At 36.8% G+C, this 22,358-nt stretch overlaps 2 protein-coding genes and 1 pseudogene across 3 annotated transcripts in view; all 3 read right to left on the reverse strand.

Annotated features, from left to right (window-relative positions):
• The window catches only part of LOC148948078 (uncharacterized), a 47,448-nt gene extending 29,389 nt beyond the window's left edge, over positions 1–18,059 (reverse strand). Inside the window, exons 1-2 of the mRNA XM_089095691.1 lie at positions 17,926–18,059; positions 15,500–15,664 (exon numbers count right to left, since the gene is read on the reverse strand). Coding sequence (XP_088951817.1) covers positions 15,500–15,664; positions 17,926–17,971 — 211 coding nt within the window. The 5' untranslated portion in view covers positions 17,972–18,059. The remainder of the gene's footprint in view (positions 1–15,499; positions 15,665–17,925) is intronic.
• Positions 1–19,263, reverse strand: part of LOC148948074 (uncharacterized) — a 407,093-nt gene extending 387,830 nt beyond the window's left edge. Inside the window, exon 1 of the mRNA XM_089096084.1 lies at positions 18,050–19,263. The gene's annotated coding sequence lies outside the window, so the exon portion shown is untranslated. The remainder of the gene's footprint in view (positions 1–18,049) is intronic.
• The window catches only part of LOC148948079 (uncharacterized), a 211,106-nt pseudogene that overhangs the window by 17,075 nt on the left and 171,673 nt on the right, over positions 1–22,358 (reverse strand). The window lies entirely within an intron of this gene.

A 22,358-nucleotide genomic window follows, 5' to 3' on the forward strand; every position in this document is an offset into this window, starting at 1 on the left:
AGCTCTTGCTCGGCAGCGTCGCCAGCGTAGAGGGAACCAGTCGTCAGCGCCGTCAGTCTTCTCCAGAGTGGTCGGTTCAGGGCAAAGGTTGTCACTTCAGCCGGGTTGATGTTTCTGGAGGCGAGCCGATCATGGATGACGTCCACCCATCTGGTGCGTGGTTTTCCCCTAGGACACCTCCAGCCGTTTGCAGCTGGGTCGATATCGAAGATGAGCCGGGCGTGTGTTTGGGCAGGCAGACGGAGCAGATGACCATACCAACGCAGCGAGCGAGATTCAAGCTGCTCGGACAGGGGTGGGAGTTTTAAGGACCTGAGGATTTCCGAATTTGGTACCCTTTCGGACCATCGGGAGCGTTTGATTTTTCGGAAGTGTTTCGTCTGGGTGGCATCTACCTTTAGCGTCTGTGTCTGAGTTAGCGACCAAGTCTCAGAAGAATAGAGCATAACACTGGCAACCAAAGCAGAATATATTCGTGCTTTGGTGAGACGGCTGATCTGGGGTTTATGGAAGACTGTTTTTAGAAGACGACCGAAGACAGAGTTTGCTTTTGCCGCTCTTGCTGATATTTCGGCATCTAGGCTTCCGTTTGAGCAGACAATTGAACCAAGGTAGGTAAACTGCTTGACTACCTCTACAGTCTGGCCACAAATTTCCACAGATGACAGGGGGTTGGATGGCGTTTTCTCAACGGGTATTATCTTGGTCGTCGACCAATTTATTTTCAGACCGAGTTTCTCAGCTGCAGAGGCCAGTGTTTCCAGTGTAGTTTTGAGGTCACTAATGTTTTCGCATATTAGCGCCACTTCGTCGGAAATGTCGACGTCTGAAAGAACTCTTCCAGCAAAGCCTATGCCAAACGGCTGCACCTGCTGTGTTTTATTCAGGATGTGGTCTATTACACAGTTAAAGAGCTCAGGTGCAGCGGCTCTCTACTCTATTATAACTCTATTATAGCTCGAAATATCATTGAAACTTTTAAAGGGGCAAATTCAAATCAAAATTAAAAGGTTTGGTGCCCTTTTTAAGAGTAACAAGGGACCGGGGGCAAGCAGCAGTTCTCCCAAGCCCATTCATTTTCAAAACACATCCCGTCAAAATTACGAGAAAGCCATTTTGTTTTGTTCAGCACAGTAGAAAGGTCCAGCAACTATATCTTTGGGGATATTAGGCATGTCAATTCTCCACAATTATGCAATTATGCTTTAAAACTAAAAACTGATTTAAGTTAAATCAAAAGGCATTGTGTTTATGGTTGCCAATAAGACACCTCAGCAATATACCGAGAAAGACTCAGCAATATATCAAGATTAGGTTGAAACTTTTGGGGATACTACTATTACTATTTCTGTTCTTACAATTTAAATAAATAAAAAGAGTGTAAGTGTATCGAAATGTCAACGGGTGTAGATAGAATCTTTTGGGAATAATATTAAGTTTTATTTTTCAGGACAACTTCAGAAGCTCTAAAATTAAATTAAAAAATACTGTTCAAGTCAGTATTAAAAAATATTGAAAAAGTTTCTCCAGCATAAAAATAGCAACCCATACTATGGATTCTTATAGGAAAAACAACTGAAAAAATACAAAATAGTATTTTTTCCATGAAAAAGACTAGGTCAATAAAAACGAACAGAAATTAATTAAAAAACTTTTTACACAAAAAAAGTTTTGCGACGAAAAGTAGAGCTCCATTTCACCAAAAATGAGCAAAACAAAGTAAAATCTTCCGAGTGTAAGACTACCTCAAATCACTATCAATTAATAAATGGAACTCAAAACAAACAGAAATTATGATAAATTGCCGAGTTAAACTCAAAACAAGAAAAAACTAACATAAGTAGGACTAGTAACCCCAGAGCCTTCTCAAGACCAAAACAGAATTTACGCTTTACTGAAAACAAAATGCGGTTGATATGCTTTCATTTTCCTTACTTTCATAAATAAAAATTATTAAAACTTTAAGGAATAAATATCAGTATATGTCAATTAAACTGACAATCCATGGTCATTTGTTTTTTATTGCTGTTTTTTTTTTTGTCAGTAAAGTGCAAATTGTGTCCTGGTCTTGAGAAGACATAAGGGGTTATCAGCCCTACTCATGTTAATTTTTTGAGTTTCATTTTGAATAGTTTCTCACCTGTATAAACTCTTTGGAGCTCATTCAAAAATCTTGATGTGGACAGGCATTTCTTACATACATCCCATTTGTTTCAATCAAGCAAATATGTATCGCTTATTTTCACAGGATGATGATGAAATTGCTAAAAAAAAACTGCTAAAGAAACTAAAGACATAAAAAAAGACATGAATTTGCTAAAAAAAAACAAAAAAAACATGAAAAATCACTTAAAAAACTAATTCGATGTATTACTAAGTGGTTGTGAGAATAATAGCCACAAACCAATGAGGATACAACTAGAGTTACAACAATTTTCATAGACTCCTGTATGCACTTTTTGATACCTGTGCAAATTGCTAAAATCACAAAAAATTTTCTACACACATCACATATGGAAGGTTTTTCACCTGTATGCCGTATTTAAGGTGCATTCAAACTGTACGCTTGCGAGAAATACTTCTAACATACATAACATTTATTTGGCTACTTATCCGTATGTACTCTTTGGTGCCTGTTCAAACTGCCCAGTTGAGAAAAGTTAATTTTACATAAATCGCAATTAAACGGCTTCTCACCCGTATGAATTCTTTGATGTGTGTTCAATCTATCAGTACGAGAAAAGTTTTGGTCACAAACATAACACTTAAAAGGTTTCTCACCTGTATGCACTCTTTGGTGCCGGTTCAAATGTGCTTAATGAGCAAAGGTCTTGTCGCAAACATCACACTTAAACGGTTTTTCACCTGTATGCATTCTTTGATGGGTTTTCAAATTTGGAGCTTGAGAAAAGGTCTTGTCACATACATAACATTTAAACGGCTTCTCACCTGTATGCAATCTTTGGTGTCGGTTCAAATTTGATGAATTAGCAAAGATTTTGTCACAAACATCACACTTGAACGGTTTTTCACCCGTATGTACTCTTTGGTGCTCGTTCAAATTACACATTTGAGAAAAGATCTTGTCACATACCTCACATTTATATGTGTTTTTCTCTTTAGGAGTTCTTTGATATCTTTCCAATTTTCTATACTTCTTACTTTGCAGGCACCTTTTCAAACCAGTTTTCTGATTTCCGAAGCCTTTTCCTTCAGATTCCGATGCACATTCATTTGAGAAACCACTCGTTGATGGATTCTTTGAAACAACTAAAGACGTATTTCCCTGTAAGTTTATTCCAGACACGTGTTGAGAAAAGTGACCTACAATTTAAAAGTCTATAGAGTTAAAATAAAGCAAAAACAATTAATAAAACAAAAAATCAAAACTTAAAAAACCAAAACCAAGACACATCTTTCAATGTTTTTTAAAGCCTACTGAGTAAAAAAAAATCGAGCAAAACAAAATATCAAATATCAATAATCCGAAAACGGAAAATAAATCTTTCAATATGTTTTAAAAGTCTACAAAAGAAAGGTATTTGTTTCGATGTGCCTTAATAACTAATTTTATTTTCGATATCTCTTCTCTACCTCGTGGTGATACTTATATCACCACAAATGCTTATATTAGCATTAAAAATTAGTTATTCTAATGCAATGAAAGAGCGAAAATGAAACCTTAAGCGATCAAAAGGTATACCGTGGTGTAAATCAACCCATAAGTGAAGGAGAGGAAATATTACAACACATATTAGGTATTATTTTAACTGATAAACAAAAAATCGCGAAGAAAGGAAGAAAACGAGGACAATTAACAGCCAGTGAAAAAATTGAAAAATTATGCAAATATTTCGGTCAAGACCTCCGCTTGACCGTCCTCAGTGCAGAATAAAACTGATAAAAATATAAAAAAAAACAAACCGTAAAATAAAAACATCAAACTAAACTTGGACGACCCTTTCCTAGTAACGGTGAAAGGGTAACTGAATAAAAAACACAAGTCTAAATGGCATTTCAGAATTTCATTTTGCGTAAAGCACTTTTAAAGGCTGATCGCTTTCCAGTTTGAGTATTAGCGGAGACTCTATTCGATTGCACAATATAACTTTGTGGATGTATGTAAAAACGATCAGAATTAATAATTTTGTCATAAATGGGACTTAAAAAATTTCTCCAGTGTCCCTATATAGAGCTACCTTTTGGTGAATGTGCTTTTTTATTTCCACTGCCTCCCTGAAAACTTGAGTGAGACCTTTAACGGGGGCAACGATAGAGACCTCGTCAAACAAAATGAAATGGTGTGGATTCTCGTACACATGTTGCGCCAAGGCGGAATCAAAAACCTCAGGCCTTTGGCGTAACCTCATTGCCTTGTCGATTGAGGACTTGTGCTCAGATAACCTCTCCCCCAATTGCTGTTGGGTTCTACCAACATAAAAACACCCACAAGAACAAGGAATTCTATAAACACCACTGCCCAGAATGGGGCTGGTTTTATCTTTGCCGTTGTTAAAAAATCTTTGCCGTTGTTCTGTGTAATATTTGAATTTTTAAAGGCGACACTAAGTTTATGTTTTTTAAGGATTCTTTTCAATTTGTCACTCAATTTTGGAATGTAGGGTAGAACAGTGAAAAGTTTCTTATCATCCACCAATGGGACGGTATCTGTTGGGGCTTGTGGACGGTATCTGTTGGGACTTGTGTTTTAACATGTGTACGAGAATCCACACCATTTCATTTTGTTTGACGAGGCCTCTATCGTTGCCCCCGTTAAAGGTCTCACGCAAGTTTTCAGGGAGGCAGTTGAAATAAAAAGCACATTCACCAAAAGGTGGCTCTCAATAGAGACACTGGAGAAATTTTTCTAAGTCCCATTTATGACAAAATTATTAATTCTGATCGTTTTTACATACATCCACAAAGTTATATTCTGCAATCGAATAGAGTCTCCGATAACAATCAAACTGGAAAGCGATCAGCCTTTAAAAGTGCTTTACGCAAAATGAAATTCTGAAATGCCATTTAGACTTGTGTTTTTTATTCAGTTACCCTTTCACCGTTACTAGGAAAGCGTCGTCCAATTTTAGTTTGGTGTTTTTATTTTAAGGTTTGGTTTTTTTATATTTTTATCAGTTTCATTCTGCACTGAGGACGTTCAAGCGGAGGTCTTGACCGAAATATTTGCATAATTTTTCAATTTTTCCACTGGCTGTTAATTGTCCTCATTTTCTTCCTTTCTTCGCGATTTTTTGTTTATCATGATTAGCCAGTGTGGTCTCAGAAATTATTTATTATTTTAACTAAAATGGGAAGAGCTAAAAGAATACACATCATGTGTTGAAGGTAAATTTTTGGGGTAGCCGCAAAGCTTCGCATTGTAAAAAAAATTACGAAAGTCACGTTTTCCACTGGTCTTGCACATACCAGTTCCAATAGCAATAAGCGTAAGTCAACAAGGGGTAATAAGGGTGACTCAACAGAAACTGGGTGATGTGAAATTGAATAAAGGATTGTTGGCCAAATTTGTGAGAAAGAACATTTATTTCTACCCATATTTGTCATTTTCTGTTTATATTTGTACCTAAGTGTCATTTTAAGTGGCTTCCCTTGGTTTGTCACTTTCCTTACTTACATCTCGAAGTCTGAGAATTTTTATTTTCTATTTCCAAGGGACTTATCCTTTGTCTGCTAGTTCAATAATGAAAACAGCTGATGTTTGTAAACAAAGCCAAGCTGAATTGATGTCCTTCTTCTTCTTCCGCATCTGCAGCCATCAATAGACATAGTTGCCAAATACTAAATATTAAAACGTCATCGATTACGTTGGCTCGTCCGTTTGTGCGTATTTTTGGTGATAGTTTGTGCAGAAGGGAACAATATCAAAGAAACAAGAGGCCGAGTTGGTACCAGCGGGGTTTTAATCCTTAAACTGCAGGGAATAGGTGATTTGAGTATTGCACTTCCCACATTCTGTCCACCTCATAGGCAATAAAAATTTTTAAATTAGAAAACATATTGGCTGAATAAACATATTTAGAAAATATACGAGTATTGGCATATTTTGGCGTTCAAACTAATTGTATAAATTCTTGCTTGTAGGCTGGACTAAAAGTTGGTACTGACTCATTGAAATACCAAGACGGCCCCCCTCTTGGATCTGTAAATCGACGCTAGTACATAGCCAAATAAACCCCTGCTGACTAACGAATAAACCCCTGTTTCTCAAGAATAACTGATGGCACCATAAGAGCCGGACGGTCATCCTACCAACACAAAAGAGAACACGTAGTATGACTGATCCCCATGAGACAGTTATCGTACGCAATGCACTGCGCCTTGTGAGTACAAGTGAAGAAGGTACAAAAACAAGACAAAATACTGATCCTCAAATCTCTCCGACTAAAGGAACAGCTGAGACTTGCCAGCCTTCGGCAAAACTCAGGGATGAGCTTCCGAAAAAGGATCAATCAGTCATTGTACTCAACTCTCCAACTGAGACTCAGAAAAAGGCAGAAAACAATTGCTTTTATTTTAAAAAACGGACAGTGTAGATGGGGAAACGAGTGCCAGAATTCTCATTCAGCAGCAGTTCCGTCGATCTGTGAACATCACTCCAGCTTAGGTGGTTGTGAAGGTGCCAAATCAGACAAACGCGCAAAACTTTATCCCCGAAATGCAAGAAGTTTGCAACAGGCCGCTGCAACAGGGGAAATCGTTGCAATTACTACCACCTACCGTCAACAGTTAAACAAACAGCCAAAGCTAACGTGGATACCACAGGACCAAACCGCCACCAACAAACAGGGATAAACAATGGAGCAATGAACCAGAATCAACCAGCAGTCAACAGAAAACAAATGGAAGACACAGCTATGGTACAATAAACACAAAAATCAACCACCACTATCCAAACCTCTTCCGTCAAGAACCGACAAACTCCAACTCTCGATACTACAAGAACACTTACCGGCAGATCCCAGGTAAACTTACCATGCCTCCGGTCACCATCCTCGAGACGATGGTGTAATTTCTAAAAAGGAAGGTCTAGCAAACTGGAATCCAGAAACTGACCTAAAAAATAAAATAAATGCGCCCACCAAAAAAAACATTTTGGACGCAGAATCACTCAAGGTCATGGGCGAGGTAAATGCAAAGATTCCCCTCAAACCTGGAATAAAGAAACATATTTTCAGTTCTTTCCCTAACATGTTGCTCATCAACGCGCAGTTCCTCGGAAATAAGACTCAGAAACTCAAACACTTCGTATGCCGTGATAATATCGACACCGAAGCGATTACTAAAACATGGATGGCATCTGCAGATTTCGTAGAAATCGACGGGTAAAACTTCCATCTGCTACCATGGTGTGACGCTGGTGGAATCCAGTCCATCATGGAGGATGCGTCCGTTTTTCTGTGCAAACTTTCCACTAAATCTCGGATTCTGCAAATATCAGTTCAGAGAAACATATTTTTAGAAGTCTAGTGGCTAGGGGTAAGGCCTCAATGGCTACCTAAGGTCTTTGGGTGTGTTATCTACGGAGTCATTTATTAAACCCCAAATGAACCGTTCCGTAAAGTATTACTCTCTTACCTGTAAAACTGCACGGACAAAATTCGCTAAAAATATCCCCTGCGCTGCAATAATCATCGCCGAATATTTCAATGAAATAAAGTCATCGTAGGTGTATGAAACGGTGTCCCTGAGACAGATAGTCAACTGTACCACCAGAAAAGAGCAGACTCGACCGTTTTTTCAATAACCGAGCCGATTACTCTCGTGAGCCCAAAACTCAGCACACACTTGGAAGAGGAGACCATCTAATCAGTCACCTGGTACCAAATGGCTACAAGCCGAAACATGGATAATAGATTAGAAAATACCGGTCCATCACAAAAGAGGGCGTCACGAATTACAGATAATGTCTTTCCTTGACGAGCTGGACAGGGTTCCTGATGAGACTCATGGGAGCTAACGAGATGACTGAATTTCTTCTGGACTACCTTTTCGAAGGATTTCAACAGTGCTTTCCTGAAAAAGGTTAAAGCCCTAGACAAGCCCTGGATGAAGGACGGGATCAGACAAATAATAAACGAACGTGACCAACTGTTTGACAAAGAGTACCAGAATGAGGCAAGGAAGTTGCGGAATGCAGTAGTGAACAAATGTCGAGCCGCCCACCGACAGTACGGAGCCAAAGTAGTTGAACAACTTTCGAAGACAGATCCCAAGAAATTCCACACTTAGTCATAAATCTCGGAACCTCGAAGTTCTTGATCAAGACGGGAGATCCTTGTCAGCAGACGAAATAAACTCCTACTTCGCCGAGATCTGCTCTAGAAATCAACCTCGGCAGCAACCATGCGAATTCGACGGAACACTGAATGGAAATCCCGATAATCACTTCCCTAGCAGTCGAGAAAAAGATTCGCAAGATGGACCAGAATAAGAAATCATGTCCCTTCAAAGTCCCCCACCCCAAAATCATTGCCCAGTGTTCGAAGGAACTGTCTTTACCACTTGCTGTAGTTTTCAATCAGTGCCTTGTTGAGGGAACCTTCCCCCAGAGATTAAAGGTGGCGTATATCATCCCTATCCCAAAGATGCCGAACCCTACACAAGTTAACAACCTGTGGCCTATCTCGAAGACTTCCAAATTCTCAAAAATCTTTGAAGATTTTCTATTTAGCTGGCTCTATGACGACATCAAGAAATCACTTGATTCACGGCAATTTGGATTCTGCCCCAATAACAGCACTTTACACTACCTTGTCATCATGATGGAAGAAATCCTGAGCCACCTTGAAAATCCTGGCTCTTACGTCGATGTTCTTATTGGGGACATGGTCAAGGCGTTCGACCTCTTAGACCATTATATCGTCGTTTCTGGAACAGCTGAAATGAAGGCTCGACAATTTCTTGTTAGAAGGATGGCCAGTTTTCTGAGCAACAGGATGCAATGCGTTGAACTTAAAAATACGCAGACAACAAAGACATCAAAGTTCCTCTGATTTTTGTCTCAGCATTCTCCCAGAGTTTCAGCTAACTCCTGAAAATCCACGCGCCAACCGGGGGTAAAACTGGATAAAAGAAAAATTTAAGCTCCCTCCAGCTAATTGCAGTGTGCGATATGATCGTTCTTTTGTGCCATACTTTTGTAAACATTATAATAACATTCCACAGTGATTAATGTCTTTTTTTTCTGACATGCCAGAGCTATTCTTTTGGATATTTTGGCATAATAATAAACTTGACTGATTGATTGATAGGAATAAATCCTTTAAAGGCCGGACTGTATGGTTACCGAAAATTATCTATAAAGAAGAGATCTTACTGTATAAAAAAGGGTGGTTATCTTTTGACGAATGCAAACAGGTTTAGAAGGCGGTCGTTAACTTGAGAAAGCAAAATTTCAATAGCAGGGTTTCAAGTTATCACCTGATTTTAGAAGACAAAATGACAAAAAAAGGTAAAAAGCAGACACATAAGAAGAACTTTGTTTCACTCTCAGCAATAGCCTTTATAATCACGCTGAGGAAGAAAAAAATCAATTAAAGAAAAAACATGAGGGCAATTGATAGAACGCTGACAAGAAAGAATACGCTTATTTAGGGTAAATTATTTGATAATTTATAGATTATACAATATTTATGATTGGCGACACAGGATTAGTCATTGGGAAAGAGAAAAATGTTCTGACCTGGTTGTGTCATAAAAGAGTAAGGGTCTAAATAAGAAATTTCTGTGAATACTGAGGGGTATTTCGAACTAAATAGAAAACCACTATGTGCACATTGAGGAGGAGTTTCCCTAACTTTAAAGTAGTTAACCCAATGTAACCTATCTTAAAATCAGTTATGCTGCAGTCTATTACGTGGAATAGTCAAAACGTATCGCCATCTGTAAGTGTAAATGAATGGATGGCAGCAGTAGGGGACGTGACCGAACGAAAACATAATAGCATATTTTCTGATGCTATCAAAACTCATCTGATATTCTCGAATATGTTCTTTTTTTTATCAAGACGATGTGAAATCGTCTTTTTTCTTAGCGAGATTTAAAGTTTCTGAGGTGCACATATAAAAAGAACAATCAAAAGTTAATGAAGTTCATATTTTTGTGGTCAAAAGTTCATAAAGTTAATATTTGTCGCAAAAAATCCAGCCGTAGGCCTGCAAATATGAAAATTGATACCTGGTGCCTTTCTTACGATAAAGTAAAAATAAAATGAAAACAATAATCATTTAGGTAATGGCTTTCAAAGCAAAAAAGTTCTATGAAAATAGTTCAGCTGTCCAAAAAAAAAAAAAAAAACTTTAAAATTTAGTATATTATTTATATAGTTTATATAAGCATAAAATATGTTCTGTTAAAGCCGATTTAATATGCGTGCTTTGAGTTTTACAGGAAATAAGAAATTTTTAAGCACTTATTGATTATGTGAAAAATCTGCAGCTAAAAGTAAATCGGAGAGTTGAAATTAATTTAGAATTGGTCTTAGCGCTCATGCGTTTGCAGAAACCCTAATGACCAATATCGTTTATTGATCCCTGGGCATTATCGGCGAGGCCTAATTGCTGCTTTTGTGCATTATCGACGAGGCCTAATTGCTGCTTTTGTGCATTATCGGCGAGGCCTAATTGCTGCTTTTGTGCATTATCGGCGAGACCTAATTACTTATTTTGTGCATTATTGGTGAGACCTAAATTGCTGCTTTTGTGCATTATCGGCGAGGCCTAATTGCTGCTTTTGTGCATTATCGGCGAGGCCTAATTGCTGATGTTGTGAATTATCGGCGAGTCCTATTTGCTGATGTTGTACATTATCGGCAAGACCTAATTGCTACTTTTGTGCATTATCGGCGAGGCCTAATTGCTTAGTTAGGAGACAAAAAAAGTCTCCTAACTAAAAACAAGTTAGGAGACAAAAAAAAGGTAAAAAGCAGACACATAAGAAGAACTTTGTTTCACTCTCAGCAATAGCCTTTATGATCACGTTGATGAAGAAAATAAATCAATTAAAGAAAAAACGTGAGGGCAATTGATAGGACACTGACAAGAAAGAATACGCTTCCAATACAAGACACTGGCAAGAAAGAATAGGCGATACAAGATTAGTCATTGGGAAAGAGAAAAATGTTCTGACCTGGTTGTGTCATAAAAGAGTAAGGGTCTAAATATGAAATTTCTATGAATACTGAGGGGTATTTCGAACTAAATCTATATGCACCCTGAGGAGGAGTAAAATTTGAAAAATATTTATTTAGAGAAAACAATAAGGAATTTTTAAAATATTAACAATGAAAAATACACTTATTTTGAGGCAAATTATTGGGCGATTTAAAAATTATGCAATTTTTGATTGTTTACACACAGGATTTATCATTGAGAAAGGAAGGAATGTTTTAACCCAATTGTGTTTCAAAAGAGCTAGGGTGTCATTGTGAAACTTTAGTGAATGCTGAGGGGCACTTTTAACTAAATCAAAGGACAATATATACAAATGGCTTAAACAAAAAGGTGTATCCGTAATAATTTAGGAACAGCTAAGGGTTTTAACTTGAAACTTTCAGGCCCCTTTTAATAAACAATTTTGTTTAGCAATACATTTCTTTTGTGATTTTCCTTGGATAGAAAATTTATGAAGCTGCTACCCCATCCTAAAAAAACCAATGCTCAACATATGTAACCCTCTGAGTTGAATTTTTTCTAATTAAAAAAGAGAACCCTTGTGTGATTTTTGTTGATAAACGTAACAAACAATTTTTGTTGAATCTCAAACAATTTTTTACAGTGTATCCTCTTCAACACCTCACTCTTTACGCTAAAGTTTTTAGTACTTTAGAAAAAAGCTTCTTACTGTTCCAATTAAACAAACATACTGTTTCAGAAGCCCTTCTTAAAGAATTGGGACAAAATTAAAACTTTAACGTAAAGATCGAAGTGTTGAGGAGGGAGGAACCACCTTCATATACGAAATAATTTCTGTTCGTTTCAAGTTTTAATGTTGCTCCTTACTTCCAGTTGGAAAAACTTGTTTTAAAATTTAATTTCTGATCATTTTTTAAATAGTCCCATGAAATCTGGCACAACCTCCACGGAAAAATACCCTCTTCACGGATATATCTAGACAATTCAATCCCGGGGAAAATTTACCCGGGCAATTACCCTTAACAACTGTTAAGGGCAACTACCCTTAACAATTCGTAAAATTGAGACAGAAAAGAGAAAGCAAGAAATATAAAAAAAAATTATAGGAGTTCTGGAAAATTCCCTTATCTCCCCATGAAGGTCACCCCGTGAAAAAAAACCTAGCAGATAATTCGTCTTCCCATCCTAAAATGTATGCATGCTTCCCAACAACAAACACTATGCGTAAACAATGGACAACTTTTATAACTTAAAGACCATTCCACTAGGGCTGTGGGGGGGGGGGTCAAGTTATATCTAAAGCCATAGTTATTGCGCCTTTCAACTATGATGAACAAAATGGATATCTCGAAAATTTTATAGTACGATTTCGGGGGAAAAGGGGTGGGACGGGGTCTAGTTACCCTCCTATCTTTTGGTCACCTATAAAGGGCACTAGAACTTTTAATTTCGTTTGAATGAGACCTCTCATTGTAATTATAAACTCATTTGACCAGAGACATCTTTTCCATCTATCATAAGCAGTACAATCGCGCTGCATAAGTAAAGAACAATGTTGGCACAATGTATTATTATTTTTTTCTTTAGACCAGAGTATTTCGTATCGAAGGAATTGTTGTGGAAACTTCGAAAAGGGTTCATTCGATTGGAAATTGGAATGGCTTATGCCCGTTTTAATAGTCGAAAGTGATTGGGTGGCAATTAACACAACTTCCCTGGCAAGAATTTCCCAAAATACATCCAATAGAAATTTTGAAATAGTCATTTTGTTAAGCGTAGTTGATTTCCAGACAGTAATTATATTTTTGAGGAGGACACTCCCCCACAGCACTGCGGGCAAGGGTTGTAAGTTTTGCCCTGGGGGTATATAAGGTTTTTATAGAAAGCGTTGTCATAGAAACTTCAAAAAAGCCTCATTCGATTGGAAATTCAAAGGGCTAGTGCCCTTTTTAATGGTCAGAAGTAATTGGAGGGCAACTAACCACCCTCTCACGCCCACCTTTCCCCCAAACACATCAAATCAAAATTTTGAGATAGCCAATTTGTTCACCGTAGTTGAAAGTTCTGGAAATTAGGTATTTGAGGATGACAACCCCCCTCCCAAAGCCCTCAGGGTAAGGGCTGTATGTTATGCCCTAGGGGCATGTAAGGTTTTTAATTGAAAGCTTTGTCGTAGAAACTTGAAAAAGGGCTCATTCGATTGGAAGTTCTAAGGTCTAGTGCCCTTTTTAATAGTCGAAAGCCACTTGAGGGCAACTGACCCCCCTCTCACACCCACCTTTTCTCCAACCACATCCAATCAAAATTTTTAGACAGCCATTTTGTTCAAGATAGTTAAAAGTTTTAGAAATTAAGTCTTTGAGGATGATAACCCCCTCAGAGCCCTCAGGGCAAGGGTTGTAAGTTATGCCCTGGGGAATATTTTTATAGATACTGATGTTGTAGAAACTTCAGAAAGGGCTCATTCGATTGGAAATTAGAAGGGTTTGTGCCCTTTTCAAAAGTCGAAAGTGATTGGAGGATAACTAACACCCCTCTTACACCTACCATTTCCCAAAACACATCCAATCTAAATTTTGAGATAGCCATATTGTTCGACTTAGTTAAAAAGTCCGGAAATTATGTTTTTTAGGATGACACTCCCCCCAAAGCCTTCAGGGAAAGAGTTTTAAGTTCTGCCCTGAGGGCACAAAAGGTTTTTTTTCATCGAAAGCGTTGTCGTAGAAAATTCAAAAAGGAATCATTTGATTGCAAATTAAAACGGCTAGAGCCCCTTTTAATAGTCGAATGTGACTGGAGGGCAAGTAACCCCCTCTCATGCCCACCCTTTCCCCAAACACATCCAATCAAAATTTGATGCAACCCTGTTGTTCAACGGATTTTAAAGATCCGGGCATAATTTCTTTGAGCATACCACCCCCCTCCCCCCGAGCCCGCAGGACCAGGTGTGTAAGTTATGCCCTGGGGCATATGAGGTTTTTATTTAAAGCGTTGTCGTAAAAACTTCAAAAGGGCTCATTAAATTTGAAATTAAAAAGTCTAGTGCATTTTTTATTCCTGGAAAGTGATTGGAGAGCAACAAACGCCCCTCTCACTCCATTTTTTCCCCAAACGCATCCAATCAAATTTTTGAGATAGCCGTTTTGTTTAACGTGGTTGAAAGTTCTGGAAATTAGGTCTTTGAGGATGACAACACCCTCACAGCCCTCAGGCCAAGGGTTATAATTTATGCCCTGGGGGCATATACGGTGTTTATAGAAAGCATTGTCGTAGAAACTCAGAAAGGGCTCATTCGATTGGAAATTGAAATGGCTAGTGCCCTTTTTAATAGTAGAAATGATTGGAAGGCTTGATATTTTTATAAAAAAGATTGATGTGAGTACAATGTATTTTTTCTTTTTTTGTTTAGACCAGGGCACTTCGTATCGAAGGAGTTGTTGTAGGAACTTCGAAAAGGGCTCATTCGATTGAAAATAGAAAGTGCTGATACCCTTTTTAATAGTCAAAAGTGATTGAAGGGCAACTAACCCCCCTCCCATGTCCACCCGCCCAATTTCACCTTGTGTTCAAAAAATAAATTTTTGCTTAAGATTACATAAATATTCCCTGTGTTAATTCTACTTTCCAATAAGGTTTCTCAGCAGTATCCCAAGAACGACTGAGGATATAATGTTCAAACTTTCGGGGCTACTTTTGCTCTTAAAATTTAACCAAATCAAAATAACGTAAGTGCATAAAAGCTATCAAAGAAAGTAAACAAAGTTGATTTGTGAATGGAATCAAGTTTTATATTTCAGGTCAACTAGAGGAGGTATGAAACTAAATTAAACACAACTATTTGCATCCAGATTTTAAAAGTGTCTATGTTGTTAAAAATTTCTGAAATTTTTTTTTCGTCAAACATATAGTAGGTCAAACTATAAAGTCTTAAAAAAACAAAAAGATTTAAAAGGCTTTTCAACTATGGTAAACAAAATGGCTATTTTGTTTAAGCTTTGTTATAAGCTTTCTTCAGGCAGCAGAGAAGCAGATAGAAGCTTGAAAACTCGACGTCAGGGTTTACTGATATGCTGAATCTGATGGTGTGATTTTCATTAAGATTCTATGACTTAAGGATGTTTCACTCTTTTTTCGAAAATAAGGAAAATTTAGAGTTTCGGCTACTATAGAGCTGGGCTACTTCTTACTTACAGTTCGTTACTACAAAAACGGTTTGGCAAATACCTGCACATTGGAATAAGAAAAAAAAAGTTCCATCTTAAGATTAAGCCCCTTTGTCCTATTATTGTCCAATAGAATATTATTCAATATATTTCAGTCAACAAAACAGAATGTTTCTGATGTACCTTCATTGAAAGAACACTTGGATTCCTGGGTGTCGTATTCAAATTTACATGGTCCTGAAATACCAGGTAAATTGAGCAAAGGAGCATCTTCACATTTTGGTGACAAAAGATGGTTCGGAAAATGAAAGGAGTTCTCGCTGTGACCTGGTAAAGCATCTTCAACTTCTAAAAAAAAATTTAGATTAGACGGACATACAAAAATCTAACAGTAAAGCTTACTACACGAATCAGACAATTTTTTTCTCTTTAGTTACGTGTAAAAAATGTAAATATACAGACATTACATGTACACACAAAATCAGATATATGTGCAGGTTTGTTCACAAATCTTTTTTAAAAATCCACTTTTGATCAAGGAAAAGAAAACCAGAAACATTCAACGAAATTCACGAAATTTACAAACATAGAAGGAATTTAAACTTGAAATTCATAACATAGAACGAGTTGCTGGATTACACTGACCAAAAATCACATAATAAAAACTCCAGGGATAACACAGCCCCTCCGCCCCCCCCTCCCAGAGCCTCGGGACAAGTTTTGTAAGTTATGCCCCCAGGGCATGTAAGGTTTTTATGGAAAGGATGGTAGCACAACCTTCAGAGGAGGATCATTCGAATGTAAATCGGAATTTCTAGTTCCCTTTTTGAGAGTCAAAAGTAATGTGATTACAACTAGCCCCCTCCTCCCACAACCAACCGTGGAAGGTTTACACATCCCCTCGGAAACCAGGGGTATATAAGGTTTTTTATGGAAGGGACGATTTTACAACTTCGTCGGGGGCTCATTCTATTGGAAATTAAAAGTTCTAGTTCCCTTTTTAATAATCAAAAGGGACCGGAGGACTTTCTTTACCTCAAATCCATCCGATCGAGTTTTTTAGATAGCAATTTTGTTAAAATAAGTCAAAAATCGGCTAACAAAAACTCCAGGGTCAACACAAACCCCCAGAGCCATGGGGCAAGTGTTGTATGTTATGTTCAAGGGACATATAAGGTGTGAGGGTTTTGAAAATATTTCAAAGATCAGACAAGCCAAACCTCTACCCCCACTAAAATACGATATTTTATTCCAAAACACAAGCGATCTGACCCCTGGCCTTATCTGCATGGCCCAACCCCTTCCCCCCTCCCCCAAAAAAAACTTGTTAACGATATTTTATATCAAAAGAGAGAGAGAGAGAGAGAGAGAGAGAGAGCGAGTGAGAGAGAGAGAGAGAGAGAGAGAGAGAGAGAGAGAGAGAGAGAGAGAGAGAGAGAGAGAGAGAGAGAGAGAGAGATATTATTTATAAAAACAAAGATAAAACGAGTTAGACTTAAAAAATAAACAAAAGCACTCTGGCAAAAAACGATTCAAACATTGATAACCAAAAACAGCTACTTGATAATCTCTTAACTTATAAACGGTTAGAACTTTCATTTTAGAGAACCAACTCAAAGTGCAATTTTCGAATCTCACATACTCTCTTAAGGCATGAACAGCTTTATTTTGTAAAAATTGAACTCTTAAAACTTCAAACAAAAGAATAAGTCCACAGCAAACAACCATAAGACAGATACGGATTCATAAGAGAATGATAGAGGATCATTAGAATTCTCGGTGGAAGCTCATTCCTTAGCCTTCTTATAAGACCCAATCCTCTTGCCACTTTTGCTGCATCATAGTGTTTTTTCCAACTCAAATTACAGTCAAGATATATCCTAAATATTTAACACCATAAGTTGGATTTAAGAATATACCATTCAAACAAATTTTATCTTTTAAAATAATGGGAATACCAATTCTACAAAAACTCATGAAATTCTTCTTAAAAATATAAACAGATAGACAGATAAATCTCATATGACTTGTTAATTCATTTAGGGATTTATTAGCCTTTTCAATAAAGCAATTTTTGCAAGGTGATGTTACTGTAAAGAGTGTCATCAAAACTTAACTACAGCTTAACAATAAAAAAAATAGACAAGTAAAAGTAAAAAATACCAATCCTTAGGAGTTTTTTACATTAGTTCCTATAACATAATATACAAAATATTGTCTCCCAAAGTTTAGCAGCTGAATTCAACTAACCTTGTTCATCTCTTACATGTATTATGATTAGATATTCCCATCTGAACCCCCTGCTTTGATAGTAATATTTCGTACATCATACCAGCACAGAGAAGATTGACAGAAAATTCTTCAACCGGATGACTTAATTGTCTCACCAAACTTAAACATTAAAGCTAATAAATTAAATTTAAATGTATCTTGCATCATAAAGAAGTCACTTTATCACCCTTCAGCCTTAATCGTTGGATTCATGTACACATACAGTTAAAAAATTTTTTGTTTTTTAATGAGCAAGAAGGAAAAAAAGGAATAATTATTTTATAGAACAAAATAGCTTTTCTTTTATTCTGACAAAAAAAAATAACTGTACAACTTACCATTTTTAATGAAAGAATCCTCAAGAACTGTGATGGGATTGGCCATTTTCGGAATTTGTGTCAAGTCCAAAAAAGATTTGGAATGGACTTAGTGCAAACTATGAGAGATAAAATATTATCATTAAAACTTGGATACAACACAGATTTTAGTCTGGAGAGTCCTAAAATACAAAATATATTAGGATTGATGACTAATAATGACTTTTAACCCCTTCAGAGCATATTTTATATTAATACAGTTGAAAGAAAAGGCGAAACTCCTTCAGCAGTCATAGGCATTACAAATTTGATTAATATTAAATCATATTATTATTTTTTTAAAGGGTGGAAAAATTCAAAAAATGTCTTTTTGAAAAACTGTCTAAGTTTAAAGTGCAGTTGAGAATTTTAAGTTATAATTAAATTTCACGGTAAAGAGCAAAACAAAGCTGTCAGCTTATTCTGTTAGTAAATTTCCAAATCCAAAACTTGGAAAATTTGGTTTAACTCCTGAAATGACAGCTTTATTCAAGGTTTTAATGCTTTAAACACTACAAACTGTAGGCCTATTATGTACATGTCATCATGTTTTTCCAAGAGGGCAAATCTATATGTTTTTAAATTTAGGACTTGAAGATTGTGAAAATAGATCTAAAATTAGATCAAAACAGATATTATGTCACAGCATTCTACTTATCAATTAAAAAATTAATAAGAAATTAAGAAATTACCTTCTAAAGGAATTTAAAATTAAAATCTGAAGTGAAACTCAAGCAATTTACGAAATAGTTTTAGAAAAATAAGTCTTTTGTCTTTAACATGAAGAAAGAAAACGATCAAAAATGGGGTTTTCAAAGGCCAAACGAAAATACTGAAGAAATACACAAAGCGAATATTTCGAAAGAACAACCACTTCTCTTCTTGCTTGCTTCCACCACCACTTTTCATGTTTTCTTTTCTTTTTTTGGGAAGACTATGCATACCCCAGAAAATTCAGAAGGATCCATAAGGACCTTCAACTATGCCTCAAACACATTCGTCTTCTACTATCATGCTATGCTAAAGAATAAATAAATGCTTTATATTACCACTAAAAATAGACACCAAAACCGCACCGAAATAAAATTCAGCGGCGGCGGACACAATTCTGCCACCACCGAAACATTTTCGGCGACGCGCCGTCAATTTCTCGGCGTTATTCCATTTTTCGAAATTTTTCCGCTACTTTTAAAAAGTTTTGAAAACTAAATTGGTATCAGTTTTATCAGAATTCAGTCCACGATTCATTTTAGCTTCAATACCATGACCGAACCTCGGACAAAATAAGGACGAGATATCAATCCTAACTTTTCACATACATTCTTTTAACCCATATGATCGATAGCGAAACCTTAAACTGCCTAATATTTGAACTAATCCGACAAAATAGGTTATTTAAAATTTAGTTCAAATTAAGCTATAAAGCTGGAATTAAACAAATGTACTTGCACCTGAATTCTATGGCCAATTTATAAAACCTCGATGGAATCCGAAGTTTATGTCTTACTTCATGTCTGAATTTCCTGATCTTGCAACCTGCATTCCACTTCTTTGACTACTTTACTCCTTAACCCATCAGAGGCTATTATTTCTCATTGCCTCAAGATTAAATCCTCTCACTTAAGAGTGATATAGGCTAATAAAGGTTTTAAAATTAAACGTTTCGACGGACTCCTTTGAGAATGAGAGATCATTTATCCTCCTTCCCATCTTGGCAATTAAGGTACCACGGTTGTGGACGTACTGGGACATGGTGGGTAAGCAAATCCAACTTTAGCGACTAGGATTAGATATTTGATTTTTTTATATTTTTTTTTGTTACATAGCCAATTTTCAGAAAACTTATCATGTCATTCTTTAAGAACAGTTCGTTCCGAGATGTTAGAAGAAAAGGAGGCAGCATTTTGTAAAGAAAAGCTTTTATATAAAAAGAGGCAACATCTTATAAAGAAAAGCCTTACATATTATTAGATTTTTAATTCTAGCTTTAAATTTCAGAATTTGATTTGAATTAAGATTTGAATTCCTTATTTTGTCAATTCTGAGACAGTTTAAGGAGCCAGAATAAAAAATTCAAAACATTTAGTTGGAAATAAACTCTATCACTTTCCTTTAAAGCTTTGACAAGCTTGTAGTTATCATGTATAAAAATAAGCTTTTTTTACATGGTGTGGGACCAACAAAGAACTTAGCAGCAACAATTAGTCCTGCACTCTTGAAAACCCTTTCTGTTACCGCCAACGGTAGAACTTTTCTTGCCAAAGCTGCAATCCATGGAAGCTGAGTAAAATATATTTTCCAGAAGGCAGTGATTGTATTGATTGCATCAACCAGGGCAGGAACTTTTGATATCCTGGTGTGGGTTGACAAGCCCCGATATAAATCTACTTGACGCCGAACCACATCATCATTTTCATCCTGTTCTGCATTATCGTTCTGACACATTATTTGCTCGAGCAGCCTCTTTTTAATCATATATGATCATGAAAAGATTTAGAGTTGCTGCTCTTCTGAGAAACCCCACTAGCGACATTCACACAACTGTTTGGGGTAGCTAATCCACTGACAGCTCCAGAGATTACAGCCTCTCTTCAGGCTTTTCGAGGGCCCTCTCCTCTTTGTACAAAAGAATTTCTTTCTACTGCCCCAAAACACTCACCACAAGTTGAAGTGGAGGGACATAATGTTGATTGGATAAATACGGTTCACAGATGTGATAAAGTACCTTATGTCAGCCGCCAAGAAGCCATCACGCAGGATTAACCATCAAGAAGGTTAGACGCTCATCAGTTTCATTTATCTTGAATGTTTCAGAGTCCAAAAGTTAAACTGTTACCATGAGATTCTCCCTTGGGAATCGAAAGTCACACCGGTTTTTCTCATTTTCTTTCAGAAGCAAAATAAAGCTACTATCAATAGGCTGCTCTTCAAGGTGACCTTTTAGGAGGTTTCGCCAGAGCAGAGCAAAATTCCGGGTGAGAAGGAATTATCCAGAATTTCTAAACTGGGAAATACCAGAATTTCCCAGTCAGAGAGTTTGCCTAGATCAGCTTATAATAAGGCTTGATCTTTGGTTCTTTTTGCAGGGCTGATGATTTTTGAATCATTGGCATATAAGTTAATTTTATTTTTGACAGATTGTGGGGCATTGTTGATATAAATGTTAAATAATGTTGGACCAAGGATTGTTCCCTGTGGGACTCCACCTTCCACTTCAGTACAAACTGAGTAAAATACCTGACTATTTTCTCTGTCCACCTTTACGCTCTGCGTTCTATCTTTTAGGAATACCATCACCCACTCAACAGCCTCCTGACTTACCCCAATTGCAATTAATTTTGCCTGTAGCTAATGATGACACACTTTGTCAAATTCCTAGGCAAAATCTAAAACAATGATGTATACTGGGATTCCTCTATCTAGGAGCTCTCTGACTAAATTGTATGCATGTATCAGATTGGTATCAATGGATCGTCTTGACCTAAATCGGGCCTGACTCAGTGTAATAAGAGTTTTGAAGGTGAGGTGTCTGACAATGACAGCATTTACTATTCCTTTCAGAATTTTCCAAATAATAAATGCAATGATAATAGAGTAGTAATTTGATGGGTCTAATTGGCTGCCACGTTTATGGATAGGGGCTATATTAGCATTCAGCCAGTCCTGAGGCACTGTCTTTGTATCCAGGGATTTTTTGAAAAGTGCTGCAAGAGACAAGGCCAATTCTGCATGAACTTCCTTTAATCTCTAAGGGTGTATTGTGTCAGGCCCTACAGATTTGTTCTGGTGCAGGTTTTTCAGTCTAGCCTCAATGTTGTCTTTACTGACAGTAATTGGTGACATTGGTTTATCAACTGTATACTTAGGTTGGTTGGGAAGTGGATCTCTATCTGGAGTAGTGAAGACCTTTTAGAACTGATTGTTCAGTGACTCAGCTATTTTTTTAAAGCTGGTAATAGATGCTCCATCAACAGAAAGCTCAGTTACTGAGTCTTCTGTTTTTTGCAGGGAAACAAACCTCCATAATTTCTTGGGATTTGATTTGGAAGCATCTCCAATTGCTTCTTCTTACTCTCTTGTAAGTTTTCATGAAAACTGTCAAGGCTTATTAAAGAGTTGCTTTAATCTACCATAATTTACCTGTGTTGACATATCTTTATATTTATTCCACTTTTTTTTTCTATTGGGTTGCCAGTTGAACATCATGGGTGAGAAAAGGAAGAGCTCTTGGCTTACAGATCCACATAAATGTAGTATGTTTGTCACAAGATGATACAAGAATCTCTTTCATTTTACTCCATGAGTCAGGATCTTCTGCATTCTTAATGAATAATAAATCTTTTCTTGATAATTCTTGACAAACTTGGTTGTAATTTCTATACACATTTCTTACATACTGACTATGCAAGACAAGG

This window comes from Artemia sp. Qi Xiang Cuo, chromosome 10 (genome assembly GCF_049724085.1).
Source record: "Artemia sp. Qi Xiang Cuo chromosome 10, ASM4972408v1, whole genome shotgun sequence".
NCBI lineage: Eukaryota > Metazoa > Arthropoda > Branchiopoda > Anostraca > Artemiidae > Artemia > Artemia sp. Qi Xiang Cuo.